This window comes from Magnolia sinica, chromosome 11 (assembly GCF_029962835.1).
Source record: "Magnolia sinica isolate HGM2019 chromosome 11, MsV1, whole genome shotgun sequence".
Taxonomy (NCBI): Eukaryota; Viridiplantae; Streptophyta; class Magnoliopsida; order Magnoliales; family Magnoliaceae; genus Magnolia; species Magnolia sinica.
Window position 1 is genome coordinate 85101102 of NC_080583.1, and position 14304 is coordinate 85115405.

At 40.6% G+C, this 14304-nt stretch overlaps 1 protein-coding gene across 2 annotated transcripts; it reads right to left on the reverse strand.

Moving 5' to 3' along the window:
* Positions 1 to 10212: 10212 nt before the first annotated feature.
* On the reverse strand, positions 10213 to 13397 carry LOC131219605 (protein ARABIDILLO 1). Of its 2 annotated transcripts, none has more exons than XM_058214846.1 (2): positions 11372 to 13397; positions 10213 to 10426 (listed from the first exon to the last, which is right to left on the reverse strand). In XM_058214846.1, the coding sequence occupies exon 1, from the start codon at positions 13107 to 13109 to the stop codon at positions 11400 to 11402; it is 1710 nt and encodes a 569-aa protein (XP_058070829.1). In that variant the 5' UTR covers positions 13110 to 13397; the 3' UTR covers positions 10213 to 10426; positions 11372 to 11399. The 2 variants fall into 2 exon arrangements, with proteins under 2 accessions (XP_058070829.1, XP_058070827.1); XM_058214844.1 differs by having other exon boundaries at positions 10213 to 10695; positions 11372 to 13395.
* Positions 13398 to 14304: the final 907 nt, after the last annotated feature.

Here is a 14304-nt window from a genome sequence, read left to right on the forward strand (position 1 = left end):
ATCAATCTATTTGGACCTTGCTTGGGGCCTAAGTTGAAGCTGATTTTGAGCCTAGCCTTGACTTAGCTCAGGTTTGTACTTTGGCCTAATGCTTTTACAAGATTAGAGTGAATGAGCCACGGCCTAAAGTTGCACTAAAATAGAGACAGTAATGATACTCTTAACAATGTACTACAATGATAACAGATTATCAGGAGATTTCAATATTGGTGGAAAAACAGTCAGGATCGGAAGCTTACAGCATGCTGATCGAACTTTCAAAGAAAAATAACATCATGGTCTTTCCTCACGAACAGAGACACAAAAACAGTGATGGAGCATAGTAAACAAAGATTATATGTTGCGGTAATAACATTAATGCTTTGATGGTGTCAAAGACGGAAAATCTTTATTTGATTTTGAAAATTTGGTGCTATTTTTATTATATTTCTAGATGAATTTTTGTGGTTTGAATGAAACACCCCTTCTATGAACTAAAATCCATTCTCCTTAATAGCAACAAGGGAAGATTCATTAACTCAATTTATCAAATGGGTCGAGTTTGGATCGGGCTAGAATATTCCCACAATGATCTTTGTGTGAATGATGGTATAGAACTTATACAACTGTGCATTGGTTGCATGTGTGCCACAAAGTTCATCCTTGCAAGTGACTATACATAGCAGTAGGTAGTAGCATTCCTTGGAAAGTTATTTTCTTTTTATTGTTTGCCAATCCATTTTGTAGATGAGAAATGTCATGTACAATTGTTACATCCTACCAACTTTCACATCCATCCACTAATTAGCTATCTGTAATTTTCAAATTTCCACTTTTCCTCAATATTTTATTGAATTGAACTGGGTAATCTTAGACATTTTCTTAATTCTCATTTTCCATACATTGATATAATGATTAACCATTTCCCTAGGCTAAGGTAGACTCATTTGAAAATTTGTTATGGCTGGGATGAGTTGAGGTTGATTTTTAGAGGTCCTAGATCTGACCTAGATGATCCATTGAGTCGACCCCACTAATTTGCACTCCCTGCATCTTGATGCGTTTTTACTCTTTGGTTGGGACTGGAGCTGTTTGATTTGTGTCACATTGCAGTGATTTCAATCATTTACATGATGGACCCCATTGTCAAATAGGAATAACTTTTTAAAAAAAGGATTTAGCTTGAAATATTTCAATCCTTTTGTTAGAGTGTATGTGTATTTTATATTTATATTTTGGTGCTCCCTTAAGATACCAAACTTCTTCTTCTTCTTCTTCTTCTTTTTCCTGTATGGTAAAATCTCAACTGCCCTCTACTATCATTTAAAGTGACTTTTCATCTCCTTTGAATATTCAAAATTCCCCGCTTTAGTAAAACTAATTCATCATCATCATCATCATCATCTAAGCCTTATTCCAATTAATCAAGTCATTTACATGAATCTTGTTCCTTCATTCACTCTATCAAGGGCCAAACCTGGAGCTAGATTATTTGTAATCAAGTCTTTTCTAACCATTTTCATCTTTTCTAATCCGTGTGATTCTTAACCTTTGTTGCACATGACCAAATAATCTAAGTCTAAAATGATTATATATATATATATATATATATATATAGAGAGAGAGAGAGAGAGAGAGAGAGAGAGAGAGAGAGAGAGAGAGAGAGAGAGAGAGAGAGAGTCTGTAACATCAATTTTCCAAGATGTCTCCTTTTCTCCTCTCTCTACACCTTTGATAATTTGACTTCTTTGCTTTTGAGTCTCCTTTAAAAGAAAAAGTTTTAAAAAATAAAATAAAGTGTCCTTTTAATAATTATTTCCTGAGCCTATAGGCTGTGCTAACATAGGAAGCTTTTTGGGTGTTCCAAACTTCCAACGTGACGCCCATAGATATATGGTTTGGATCTTTTCAAATGACCCACATACAACGGCTATGATCAGGATTTAGAAAAAAAAAAAAAAAAAAGCGGTACTAGGCATGTATTGGAGCAAGCCTCTGTATGTAATATAGTAAGAAAAGGTTTGGTAATTCTACATACATGTAAAACGTGTACGCCAACACTGCCCCTCTACAAGTTATGGTAGCAACGCAGAGGTGTGAACGATCAAAACCGTTCATCAGCTAGCATAGAGCCATGTACTCCCCTTAAATGTCACAGCCTGCATCTTCTACAGGAATGCCACGTGTATGGATGTAGAATGGTTGATATTTCTGTAACCATCACGTGGAGTAATTAAGGGCTGGGCTGGCCCCACTCGGGCCATACTTAGATTGAGATACTTAGCAAGTGAGCTGGGCCCAGATCTGAGATTAAGCCCATTTATAAAAATTAGGCCAGCTTGGGTTGTCTTAGATAATGACTGTCCCAACCGTTTATGGACTCAAGGTCTTCTTTCTGATGTACAATGCTTGGTGGGCCACACTATGATTGATTGGGTGTGGCCCACAAGCTTAAAAATTTCACCACATGGACATCCTACATTATCATTTGTCATCTTGAATGTGGACAATTAGCCATCTTCCATTTTATTAGATTGGGTTTAGGCCCATTGGTCTTTTTTAGGGCATGGGCCCACTTCGTTTTGGGTTTTATTATAAATAAAGTGATGTAGAAGAGCTCTCTCTCTCTCTCCACATAATTTTCCCAAGTCCAACACAATTCATGGTCAGGGTTCATGTGTTCGGATGATCTTAACCATCTGATTTGTTCTTTGAATTTGGACCACTAACCAATTCTCCTGTGACACTGATTTGATGGTTAGGATCATGCAATGGGACCCATTCTTGGCCTACGGTCCAACACCAGTAGGGATTAGGATTTGGATGGTCTGGATTGACAGATATGATATGCTTTGTTATTGTTCTGCATCAACCAGTATTATGTATTTGACAGAGAACCGTCCATCGATTTAAGGCTGTCAATGGGCCTAACCAGTCTGAACAAATGCAAATTGTGGTAGTCAATGATCAGGTCTCATCCATGAAATCTGATCCATTCATCAGATGGGGCTCGCCGGTTAAAATCAATGAAATCGGTGCGATCTTGACCCAACATAAAGTAATGGTCCATGTGTTTAGTGGACTGCCTGATCTTCACAATAGATTGATCTTTTACACGGTTCGGATGTCCTATAAATATGACACGTCAGCGGAGAGAAAGGTAGAGGACTTAAGCTTACGATATTGTAGGCCGTACCATTTCTCAATTTTGAATGGACCCAGCCCACAGAAGATGTAAGCCCAGGCCCAGCCCATCAATAGTGTCCGGAATGCAGGATGAGAGATCGGTGCAGTTCATTAGATGGCCCACACTGTAAAATCATGGCCTGAAAATTAGGCCGGTCCTGTCATCGATTGGACTACACACGTAGAGTACATCAAATGTGAGCCATTCGTCTCATTTTCTAACCGTCCGTTCTTTCAAACAGAACTGGCCCACTTGATGACCAAGCTGGCTGACTTTGGGCCATGGTTGCCACGTGTGATCCCATCACACGAACGGGGAACATGTATTACATTAACACATGCCGAAAGGAAAGACTTGGATTCATTTGGCTACTCTCGCACTTACCTTTTGTTTGTATAAGGTCAAACCATTACCCAATTCTCTCAAATCCATTTATTTTGTGTCTCAATTGATCGGTGGATCGGCCTGATTTTCATTTCAATTCATCATCAAGGTGTGTCCCATCTTTTTGACGGATTGGATATTCTACACATGTTACATGTTTATGAGAAAACAATAGCTGTCCCATATAACTAATAATACCGCCACTGAATATTTTCATATCTGAAAACATATCTTTAGGATGGATGACATGAACCTGGAGGTGGAGATGTGGGTGGTATGGTCAAGCCCTGTATAAGTAAAAGCAGTGCGTGATTCGACACTTGATTTGATTTGATGGACCCCACGTTGGCTACAACATGCTCTATAAATCTCTCCAATCGGACCTTTTTAGTACTTTGGTCAGTGGACCCAAAATAAGACATAAGGGGAGTGGATTAAGTGCGGCCCTACTCTTATTCGAGACAGTCTGCGTGGGGCCCACCTTGATGCATGTATTCTATATCCACGCCGTCCATCCATTTTGCAAGATCATTTTTGGCACGAGGCAAAAAATAAAATAAATAAATAAAATCAACCACGCCTCAATTGGCCTAATGGCCTAAGTTCTTGTTGTATTTGATGTCTTAAATCTAATTAAATTTTGCGAAGATTTTTTCGCAAAACTGCAAAAGTGCAAGATTTGTTTCTGATTTCGTTTAGGATTCTTTCCAATTTTGTTTGGGATTCCTTCTACAACTATATATATGGATGTAAATGGGATTGAGAGGTATTCTAAGGAATTCTAAGGCTTCTTAAAATATTTCAAAGGGTTTCTATAAGGGGTTTTAGGGTCTTAAATGACGTAGAAAGGGTGAGATTCGAAGTTGTTCGAATCGGGTAAGTCTTTTTTATGCTTTCATAGTGAATTTTCATCGCTTTGTGTCGTGGTTTTTTTCCCGAATGGGTTTTCCACGTTAAATCTTTGTGTTCTCTTATGTTTGCTTAGTGCTCTTGGATTGCTATCCTAGATCCATCTCTGTGTGATTCTGCAAAACAATTACCAACACTTCTCACTCTAAAGTTCACTTGAGAGGTTCATTTGGATTTGGGCCTTTCATTTCCAGACAATAACGGGCTTGGGCTCACTTATCTCTCTAGCTGATCCCATTTTGAGATTAACCTATATTTTCATTAAGAAACAGCAGGTTTTCATACATGTAATTGTTTTTCAATTTTAAAATATTTCTAACATATTTTTGCATGCAAGCCCTGATAATAACTTTCAAATGCAAAGATCAGACCAATCTACAATATACATGTGCCGACATGCCACATGCGTGCCAGATGTAAGCCATCTATCAGGTGGGTCACATTGAAAAGATAGATGCCTTGCGCAAAAATAGTCAGGCTATGGTTTAAAAATAAAGTGGTTGGTTAAAGAAAACTTGGTTGATTTTTTCAAAGCTGTCATTTTGTTTCTAATATTGCGGCAAGGTGGACATGTCGGTAAGGGTACCTGTAATGTGTGACCAGTCCACCAACCTGAATCCAGATGGACGGCTTAGATCTTCCACCCATCTTTCAAGTTGGGATTAGTGGGGCGAGACTTAGCCGCATTGGACCGCTTGATCAATGGTCCCAATAGCGTTACAAGGACGGAATGTTAAGATGAATATTATTTTTGAACACAACACCCTAGGTTGAACATTTCCAATACTATTGATTTATATGGTCTTTTTCTTTATTTATTTTGTGTAGAGTGGTTCTGCTATCTAGACGTGGTTTTGATCCATGACCAATTTGAATATCATCAAAAGGGGTGCTTATCTCTTCTCAACCGTTTATTTGCAGGCCACAAATTGAAAGGTCTGGATTGGCTCCTGCAAAGGGGATCAGAGAACCATGGGTCTTAAAAATATTATTTGTGGAAAATGAAGAGCTCATGTGTCTTGGAGTTAGAACGGAGAGGATACGTGAAAAATGAGTTTCTTGTTTTCTAGCCATCCAATATCAAAGTCAAATCTCTCTCTCTCTCTCTCTCTCTCTCTCTCTCTCTCTCTCTCGTACCAGTACCAGATTAAAATTCGCATGCGTGACAAAGCTAAAGCCAAAGCGTGTGTGTTTGGGAAAGGAGGAGATGTGTTTGAATTGCAGTCCTTGTTTTGACTTCCCACTCAGAATACAAAGGCTTATTATAAAATTCAAGACAGATAAGGTCCTATGGAGGAACTTAGGAAGTGCAATCCATCTATCTGGACCGTCCATTAGGTCCATTAAACATTTCACATGCTACCATGCAAAAATCATACTAATTGGACCACTATAACCAATCAATCGACTAGGATGGTCAAGATTTTTCGAAGAGAACCATCCATTTGTTTGGGTCCATCAAGCTAGGTAAAGTCATTGAGTATATGTCTGTCTGAGGCCGCGTTCAAACTGGGGGCCTCTAGTTTGTAAGATTTGCATAGTAGCCGACAACACCACCGAGACATGGGGCCCAATTTAGGCCATTGAAAACAGAAAACCAACACACAAATCCATCCATTCATACCGTTGATGTGATATTTGAATGGCAGCCTACAGAAAGTGTAGATCTAATGGACAGAGTAGGTGAATGGAACTGGAATATGCAAGTGTGACGGTTCCATCTGCCATATTCCAATGCCATTCAAAAAGCAATTCAACACCATCAGCTTTTCTTATCCAAAACTACTTTACTATGTCTTAATCAGAGAAATAAAATCACTCCCATCTCGTCCCAGAAGTCTCAACCCCACTCAAGATTTGCAATGCCTTGTCCAAGTAACAAGTGTTTGAAATAACACCCAGCTGGGGTTTGTTTTGTAACCAAGCATCTTTCATTTGGGGTTTTGATAGGATGAGATGCCCCCTACCACAGTAGCATATCGTGACTGATTTCCACCCTTGGATTGCATCTTAGATGGTGATTTGAACCATTCACTTCTCAATTCTATAAAACATATTGAAAAAGTAGTTTTTTTTAAAAAAAAAAAAAAAAAAACTGTGTCACACAACACCAAACCACAGGTAAGAAGAAGCAAGCAAAGAAAACAAGTGATTGAAGCCAAAGCAAAGGACTCCGACACAGACGGGGTTAGTGGTAGCTGAGAGACTTGGTGGGAGTCTTTTAAGGACCTGGGAACATGCGACTCTCATTTAACTATTTGTTATTTCGGTTTGGTCAAACACCCTCAAAAGTCTCATTTTTATATCAGCCCCCACAAAATAAAATGAAATAAAATATGAGACACCTAACTCCTTTCTTTTTGTGCTAGCTAGGTTTTTTATTATTAATATTTGCAATATATAATGCGGGTAGTTTAGGACATTTTTGCTCATACAATTAGTTGCTTTATATATTTTGGTTATAAGAGAGGAAAATATGAACGGTCTACATTGAACCTGCTTTCTTTCATTTATTTTATATATATAGATGACACTTACCTTGTCACTTATCTGCGTGTAATCCTCACGAAACCTCCAAATAAAGAGACCATATATATACCTTCGATTGCCATGTTACGTCCACACCATTACTACAAAGAGGGCAACCCAAAAGTAGGAATCTCTCTCTGCTCCATTTGCGATGTGCCGTACCCTAATACTAATTGCACGACTCATTAGCATAAAGCAAGTTAATGGGCCTTCAATAGCTGACACATGGCTTGAGGTTCTTACCATCCAAATCGTTCAACTTAGTGGTATCGCACAAGTCATGCCATCTGGGCCGTCCATTAGGTATCATACATTGAGAACATGCCTTGTACAAAAAATTAGTAAAGTAAACTCGTTAACTGAGCCACACATGCACTTTTAAGTTGGACTGTCTAACTTTTTTATTTTAATAAAAAATAATGCTCAGTTTTTATTTTTATTTTTTATTTAAAATATCATACCAGAGTTATCTGCCTGATTAGTGGACTAATATTAATTAATTTGCAGTAGGTACGAGCATGTTTACATTTTGCAGCACCACTTGATAAATGGTCCATTTCCCTGGCATGGGGGTGGGAACAAAGTCCCATAAATGGTAACTCTTACGCTCAGCCCCTCCTATCAAAACCAAAAACTCCCTTGCCATCCATTTTCTTTCAAGTGGTTCTTGGGCCAGACATGAAGAGCTCTTATCTTACAAACACACTTCACCAATGATCCTAGCCTGTGATTTTTAAAGTTGAATACAAGCCATTGGAATTTTTATTTCATTGCTCTGAATCATCATCTGGAGATAGTGATGGTGACAATCATCCGTTGAGAGATAGTTTCCAAGGATGGTGATTTTGATTTTACATAGAGTCCACAACATGAACGGTTCCCAAGGCGGGAACACTGGACATGTGGGGCCCAGTGGGCGAGATCTCTTGAGTCGTGAGAGAGGCAAAAGGAAGTCAGTCAAAACAAGCGTCCCCGTGAGACAACAGGACAAAAGAGGGAAAGGGGAGAGAGAGAGAGAGAGAGAGAGAGAGAGAGGGCGAGGGAATATGGCTTTCTCGTGATATCCTATCAACTGCCCAATTGTAACTGTCAAAGTAATGGCGGGAAGGACTAAAGCAAGTGTAATGTAATGATAAAAGGAAGGGAATTTTAGAGAGAGAGATAGAGAGAGAGCTTTACAGGTTGGGAGGTGCCAGCTTCTTTAGTGCCCTTTCACGGGAAAACATTGCGAGAAAAGTCTCCTTTTTCAGTGTATAAAGGGAGAGGGTCCCTTCACAACAGGCATTACTGTGTCGGTGGATCCCACACATAAGGGCGGGCTCCACCACCTCACCAGTGTCAACGAGTCTGGTGCACCCAATGGGTACAAAAGTCCCCTCCCAACGTGGGTTTGTTATGTGTGTAGCTAAGCCTGCTTACTTGAAACCACTCAAACCCAATTATATTATATATAAATAAATAATATATTATATATAAATGCATTCTGTATTTTAAAATAGTGGAAACCTACCATCTATATAGACATATACATGTGGCTCACTGGACATGTAAAATTTATATACCAAATCAAAAAGTCCATTGTATAAAATTTACATTACAAATCAAAAGTCATAATAAAATGAGGAGTCATTAGATATGCCGGCAGTGCATGAAGCTTGATTAACAAGAACTCAGAAATCATACAGATGACAAACAATATCCCAAATATATCTTAGTAAATTGTGGAATCACGATCACTATCACTACGTAACAGTACAAGGATCGGATTTGTTAAATACACCAACTCACAGACAATAGTTTGTTGAAATAGGATCATTAATTAATTTTCAATTTTATTTGTTTAAAATACTTTCACCAATCAAATAAACATACAATCAAATAAGCTTAACTTTTGGTTCATTCTACATCTAACCTGGGGGCTGGGGCCCACAATTTCGACAGTCCATATTTAAATTACTTGTACTCCAAGTATGCAATTTCACTGTGTAGTTTTTAACTTTACATCATTTGATGGATATAAAAAAACATGAAAATTGTTTTTTTTTAAAAGAATAATAATAATAATAATAAAATCTTTACTCCAAAATAGCATGCCATCATGCAATAATTTATGTTTTCTACCCCCCCAAAAAACAAAAAAAAAACAAAAAAATAAAATAAAATCCCATTTGTTATAAAATTCAATCTTTTAAGTTAACGGTGTGTTTTTCTTTTAAATCTCAAGTAATATGCCAGTAACTAAATGGGCCAACGCTCTTAACTGATACAGGTATGAATGTCCATTTTAGGCCTACCAGTGGTTATGAGTATGGTCCCCTCCCCCCCTATGGCCCGTGCCGAACCTGGCCATTGACACCCGCAACCAACTTATCCAGCACATCCTGCTATTTAGCTTCACAGCAACTCCCATGTGCTGTTCCTGTTGTGTTGGGACCTACCCACTTCCCTATACTCCCCTTTTTCTTTCTCCACGTATATTTACGCTTGTTGGGGTTCCTTCTCCCATAGCTTATCTATCCTGCAACCACGCCAGAGCTTCCTCCTCACTTTTCAGATTCTCGCTGGAGTGGGTCCCACTCCCCATTAGACTAAAGTACTCTTGTGGCCGTGATATCAGGCTTTTCTTTCTTTCGATATTGAATATATATATTATATTAAATAAAATGCCCATCCTCATTTACCCAAATACCCTTTACTCCCCCTATAATCAACTGCTTAAAAGGATTTCATTGAAGACAACGGAGGGGCAATTTGGGTCCCCCAAAAAAAGGTTGGGGATGCTGTGTTTTAGTAAAGAAGCCCCACATTGAAATTGAAACTCCTAGCCCAAGCTTTCTACCACATATTTCTCTGTTTTCTACATTGTATATGCATATCCACATCCCCCATATTCATGACATGAAAAGCAAAATAATCTAACAAGGCTGTGTATTGATTTCAAACCAGTGAGGTGGTTGTGTAAGTTATCATCATCATCATCACTCACCATCTCTGCATAAAATACTGCATAGAATCCAGAGGCAGGGCCAGCACAGCTATACAACCTTTTCTGGCATCAACATCATCAAAGCTCATCCACATCATTGCCAAGAAAGAACCTAGCAGACCAGACAAATGGCCACATGACTAGTAACCCCACAACACCAGACTAATCAAACCACACACAAAAATTGAGAGAGAGAGAGAGAGAGAGAGAGAGGCATACTACACACAAACACAAGTCCTTCGCTAGCCAAACAAAAAAACATGGCTATTTGATTTTTTTTTTAAAGACTCTTTTACATGATCAAACAAGAGCCACTTCTTCAATGTACATTAACAAACCACACACGATTTACCATAGTAAAAATCCACCACCACCTCAACAACAACAACAACAACAACAAAAACACCAACAGCAAGTCCCTCTATGTCTCTCTACTACCTCCTCTTCTACAGCTGGAAAAGTCAAACAATTACAGTGAAAAGAAAGGGAAAAAAAAAAAAAAAACAGGATACTCCCTAAAAACCCGCATCCATGCTTCTATTAAGTCATATATAATATTAGCAGTAGAAACTCTTATTCTTTGTGGACAGTCTGTAATCTCCTCTTCTTTTTTCTTTCTTGTATTATAATAATAATAAATATATATAAAAATCCCAAGTATTATAGTAAACAAGTCTTTGGTGCTCTTCTTGCCTCCGACGGTTAGAAATCCAACGAATACCTGCAACCCATTCTATCATCATCAAAACGTCCAATTTCCAATCTCTCTCTCTCTCTCTATACAGTGCAACACCCAAGAGAATAAGTAAATAAAACTGCAACCGGGTCAGGACACAAAATGAACAAGGGAACATACAGTCATGTGCTCAAGCAAAATGGCGTTTTCCGGTCCCACCAGCAACTGTAACTGTGTACATTGGCCCCACCTTCCAAAGATCCAGATTGTTGGTAAGGAGGGTCCCATCATGAATGGGTCATGCCCCAACATCTCTACCATACAAAATCATAGCCACACTGCCAGGCTATGATATGCACCACAACTGAATGAATGCTTACTGTTATGATATGGACCACCTCTGGCTAGATGGTCCACTCAAACGTCATGAATAGTTAAGATCAACCAACCGTAATAAGACCCCACCAAATGAACAGTAAGTATCAACTGATATGTGGGCCGAGCCCCACCTGTATCTTTGGGACTGATTAAAAACGCCATTTTGTTTGGACCAATTACAATCTTCTTTTACCTTTTCCCCCTTTTTATTTCTTCTTCTTCTTCTTCTTCTTTTCAATCTATCTTCCTTTCATTAACATTGCCTAAAATAGGTGAATTCTAACTTTTAAAAAAAAAAAAAAAAACCAATAAAATAGATTTTTTTTTTTTTTTTCTTATTTACCTTTGTGGGGTTAGTTTGTTTGATCGGATTACTCTCTCCAAGTCCTGTTGAAGATGTTTTTGAGACGGCTTCCGGCCAGTCGCTGCAGCACCTTCTTTGCTCCAGCAACATCCATGTCTGCAAGCACCTGCAAATGCTGGCATGCTCCCGCAGCCACCAGCCTCTTACGGCAGCTTCCACTACCTCCAGCTGTGAGTGCGGAAACAACCGAAATTGGATACTTCTTACACACCCCTTCATTCTTCGGATCCAACATCTGCACCAATCTCATCACATTCTTCTCCTCCTTCACGAAATCCTTCCGATTTGACCGGACGGACAGCAAGGAGACCAATGCCCGGGCAGCGACATCCTGCATCCCGACCGGTTTTGCCAATTCCAGCATCTTCACAAGCGTTGCCATGCACCCGGAAATGGCCCGCTTGCGATCATCACTCAATGATAGATTACAGATCAAAGATGCTGAAATCTGCTGCAGACCCACATTTCCCTGCTTGATCAGCTCCCCGAGCTGAGAAACAAATCCAGTGGAAGAAGATAAGGCCTTTGCTGTTGGGGCCGATGACAAAAGTGCGTAGATTGCCCGCAGCGCATACTCGATGGTATCTGGATTTGGGGGTTCTTGAACCAATTGCAGAAGCCTCTGCAACCCACCTTCCTGCACGATACAAACCCGAAATTCCTCTCCTGAAGATGCAAGGATCCAAAGGCAGTGCGCTGCGTTTCCCTGCATCACAGCCCCACTAGAAATCAAGAGATCAACAAGAACAGGAATTGCCCCCTCTTCTGCCATTGTAACCCTGACATCTTCAACCACAGAGACATTCCTCATCGCCCCAGAAGCATGCATCTGCATAACCGGTGAACCTGATCGGCATGCATCTATCAGGGTCGGGACACCGCCGTAAGCGGAGACTGCCCAAGCGTTCTCTGGGTCAGCAGTAATCGCCTCAATCGCTACTGCTGCCTTCTCCTTGACAGGCATCGAACCAATCTCGAGCAGACGCAACAGAGGACCCAAACCCCCTTCTTCAAAAACAATCTTCCTTGAAGATTCGGACGCGGAGGCAAGAACTGAGACTGCGGCGACGGCTTGTTCCCGGATCGAAGACTGATTGTTGACATCGAGAAGATGAATTAAGTAGCCGACATCGCCTTGTTTGGCAACGAGGACGGAGTTCTTGTCGTCGTCGTGGAGGAGCTGGATGAGGGAATCAAGGGCCTTCTTCTTGAATTCGAGGCTGCCGATCTGGAGACGGGTGAAGAGGTCTCTAATGAAGAAACCCAAGTCGTCTTTGGAAGAGGAGGGGCCAGGGTAGGAGAGGACGATGGCGGAGGAGTTGGGATTGAGGAGGACGCCTGACTTGAGGAGGAGATGGAGGTCATGGAGGTGGAGAGAGAGGGAGGAGGAGGCCATGTCGAGGTTGCTCTGCATGAGGAGCTTGCCGCAGGGGAGGGAAGGGAGGAGGCATTGGTCGGAAAGGGATTGGATGGTTTGGAGGGTGGAGAGAAGGTTGGGGAGGAGATGTTCTTGAAGGAGAGGGTTTTGGGAGGAATAAAGGGAGGAGAGAGAGGACTGGAGCTGGGTTAGCTTGGTGCGGAGAAGCTGCCACCTACCTTGGAAGTATTTAATGGAGAGAGTAGTAAGGAGGATGAGTGGGAGGAGGTGGTTGCGGATGAGATCGAGGGTGTCAGTGGCGTGGGTTGGAGGAGGTGGTGCTGGTGAAGGAGAAGGCATTTGGGTCAGAGCCAGGTGGCTCGAGAGAGGTCTAGCTGGGACGCACCAGAGAGGAGGTGTTGGTGGTGGTTCCAGAGCATGACAAGGAAGAAGAAGAAGGAGAGAAGGAGAGAAGGCGATTGCTTGGATGGAAAGAAAAGGAATGGGGGAAAGGGGAAGAAAGCCTAGGTTTCTGACAGTGTTCTATAAAAGCCAAATAACCAAGGAGAGAGAGAGAGAGAGAGGGGATTGATGGAGAGGAGAGGTGCTTCTTTCTTCTTTTGGTTTCCCGCTTGGGTAGGCTCCATCGCCCCTTGAGTGGGCCAACTGCACGATTGTAGCTCCATGTCTCTCCCATTTCTCTTAGACTGTTTTTTCACGGAATGATCTGGTCTGTTCATTTTCTCTAGTCTGGTTTGGATGGTCATTATTTTCAAGAATTTCATTGATTCAATAGGGACAGTCTCAGGCCATCAGATGGGGGACCGTGAGGCCCAACTGTATATCCACGTCGTTCATCCGTTTTTTTATATAATTTTAGAGCATGGTGCAAAATATTAAAGAGATCTAAATATCAGATGGATCACACCACAGGAAATAGTGGTGATTGAATGAACACCATTAAAAACTTACAAGGGCTCACAGTAATGTTTATTTTCCATCCAACCTTTCCATTATGGTCAAATAGACCTGGATGAAGGGAAAATACAAAATATTAGCTCGATCCAAAACTTTTGGTGGCCCACAAGAAGTTTTTTTCAATGGTTGATCGATCACAATTGTTTCAGTGGTGTGGTCCATATGAGATTTGGATCTGTTTATTTTTCCGATATTTACTGCAAAAATGATCTTAAAAAAGGATGGATGGTATGGATATACAAACAACTCATCAATGTAGGCCCCACACGGTCAGGGTAACACCCACTAACGTGTTGCCCGAGTAACACCTAATCCGCTCTCTTCGGACCTTTCTCTGTTTTGTAACCGTTCCTGGGCAGTAGGCATGATGAAATTTATAACCCTTGGGTTCTCGGTCTAGCACTCGGTACAAGTGGGGTTCGTTAGCTATTGGATGATCCAAGACGTTGATACGGTGGGACTCAAGTTGGATGGTCCATACACAAGAAATCCGAAAGATGAGTTTGTTGAATGGCAAGTGATGCAGTGTCTATTATCAACCCTTTTGTTGTTGGCCAGTTAGGAAATGTTTAGGAAT

Excerpts from the sequence above, each read along its gene's own strand:
- LOC131219605 (XM_058214846.1), bottom strand. The coding sequence starts at position 13,109 with ATGCCTTCTCCTTCACCAGCACCACCTCCTCCAACCCACGCCACTGAC.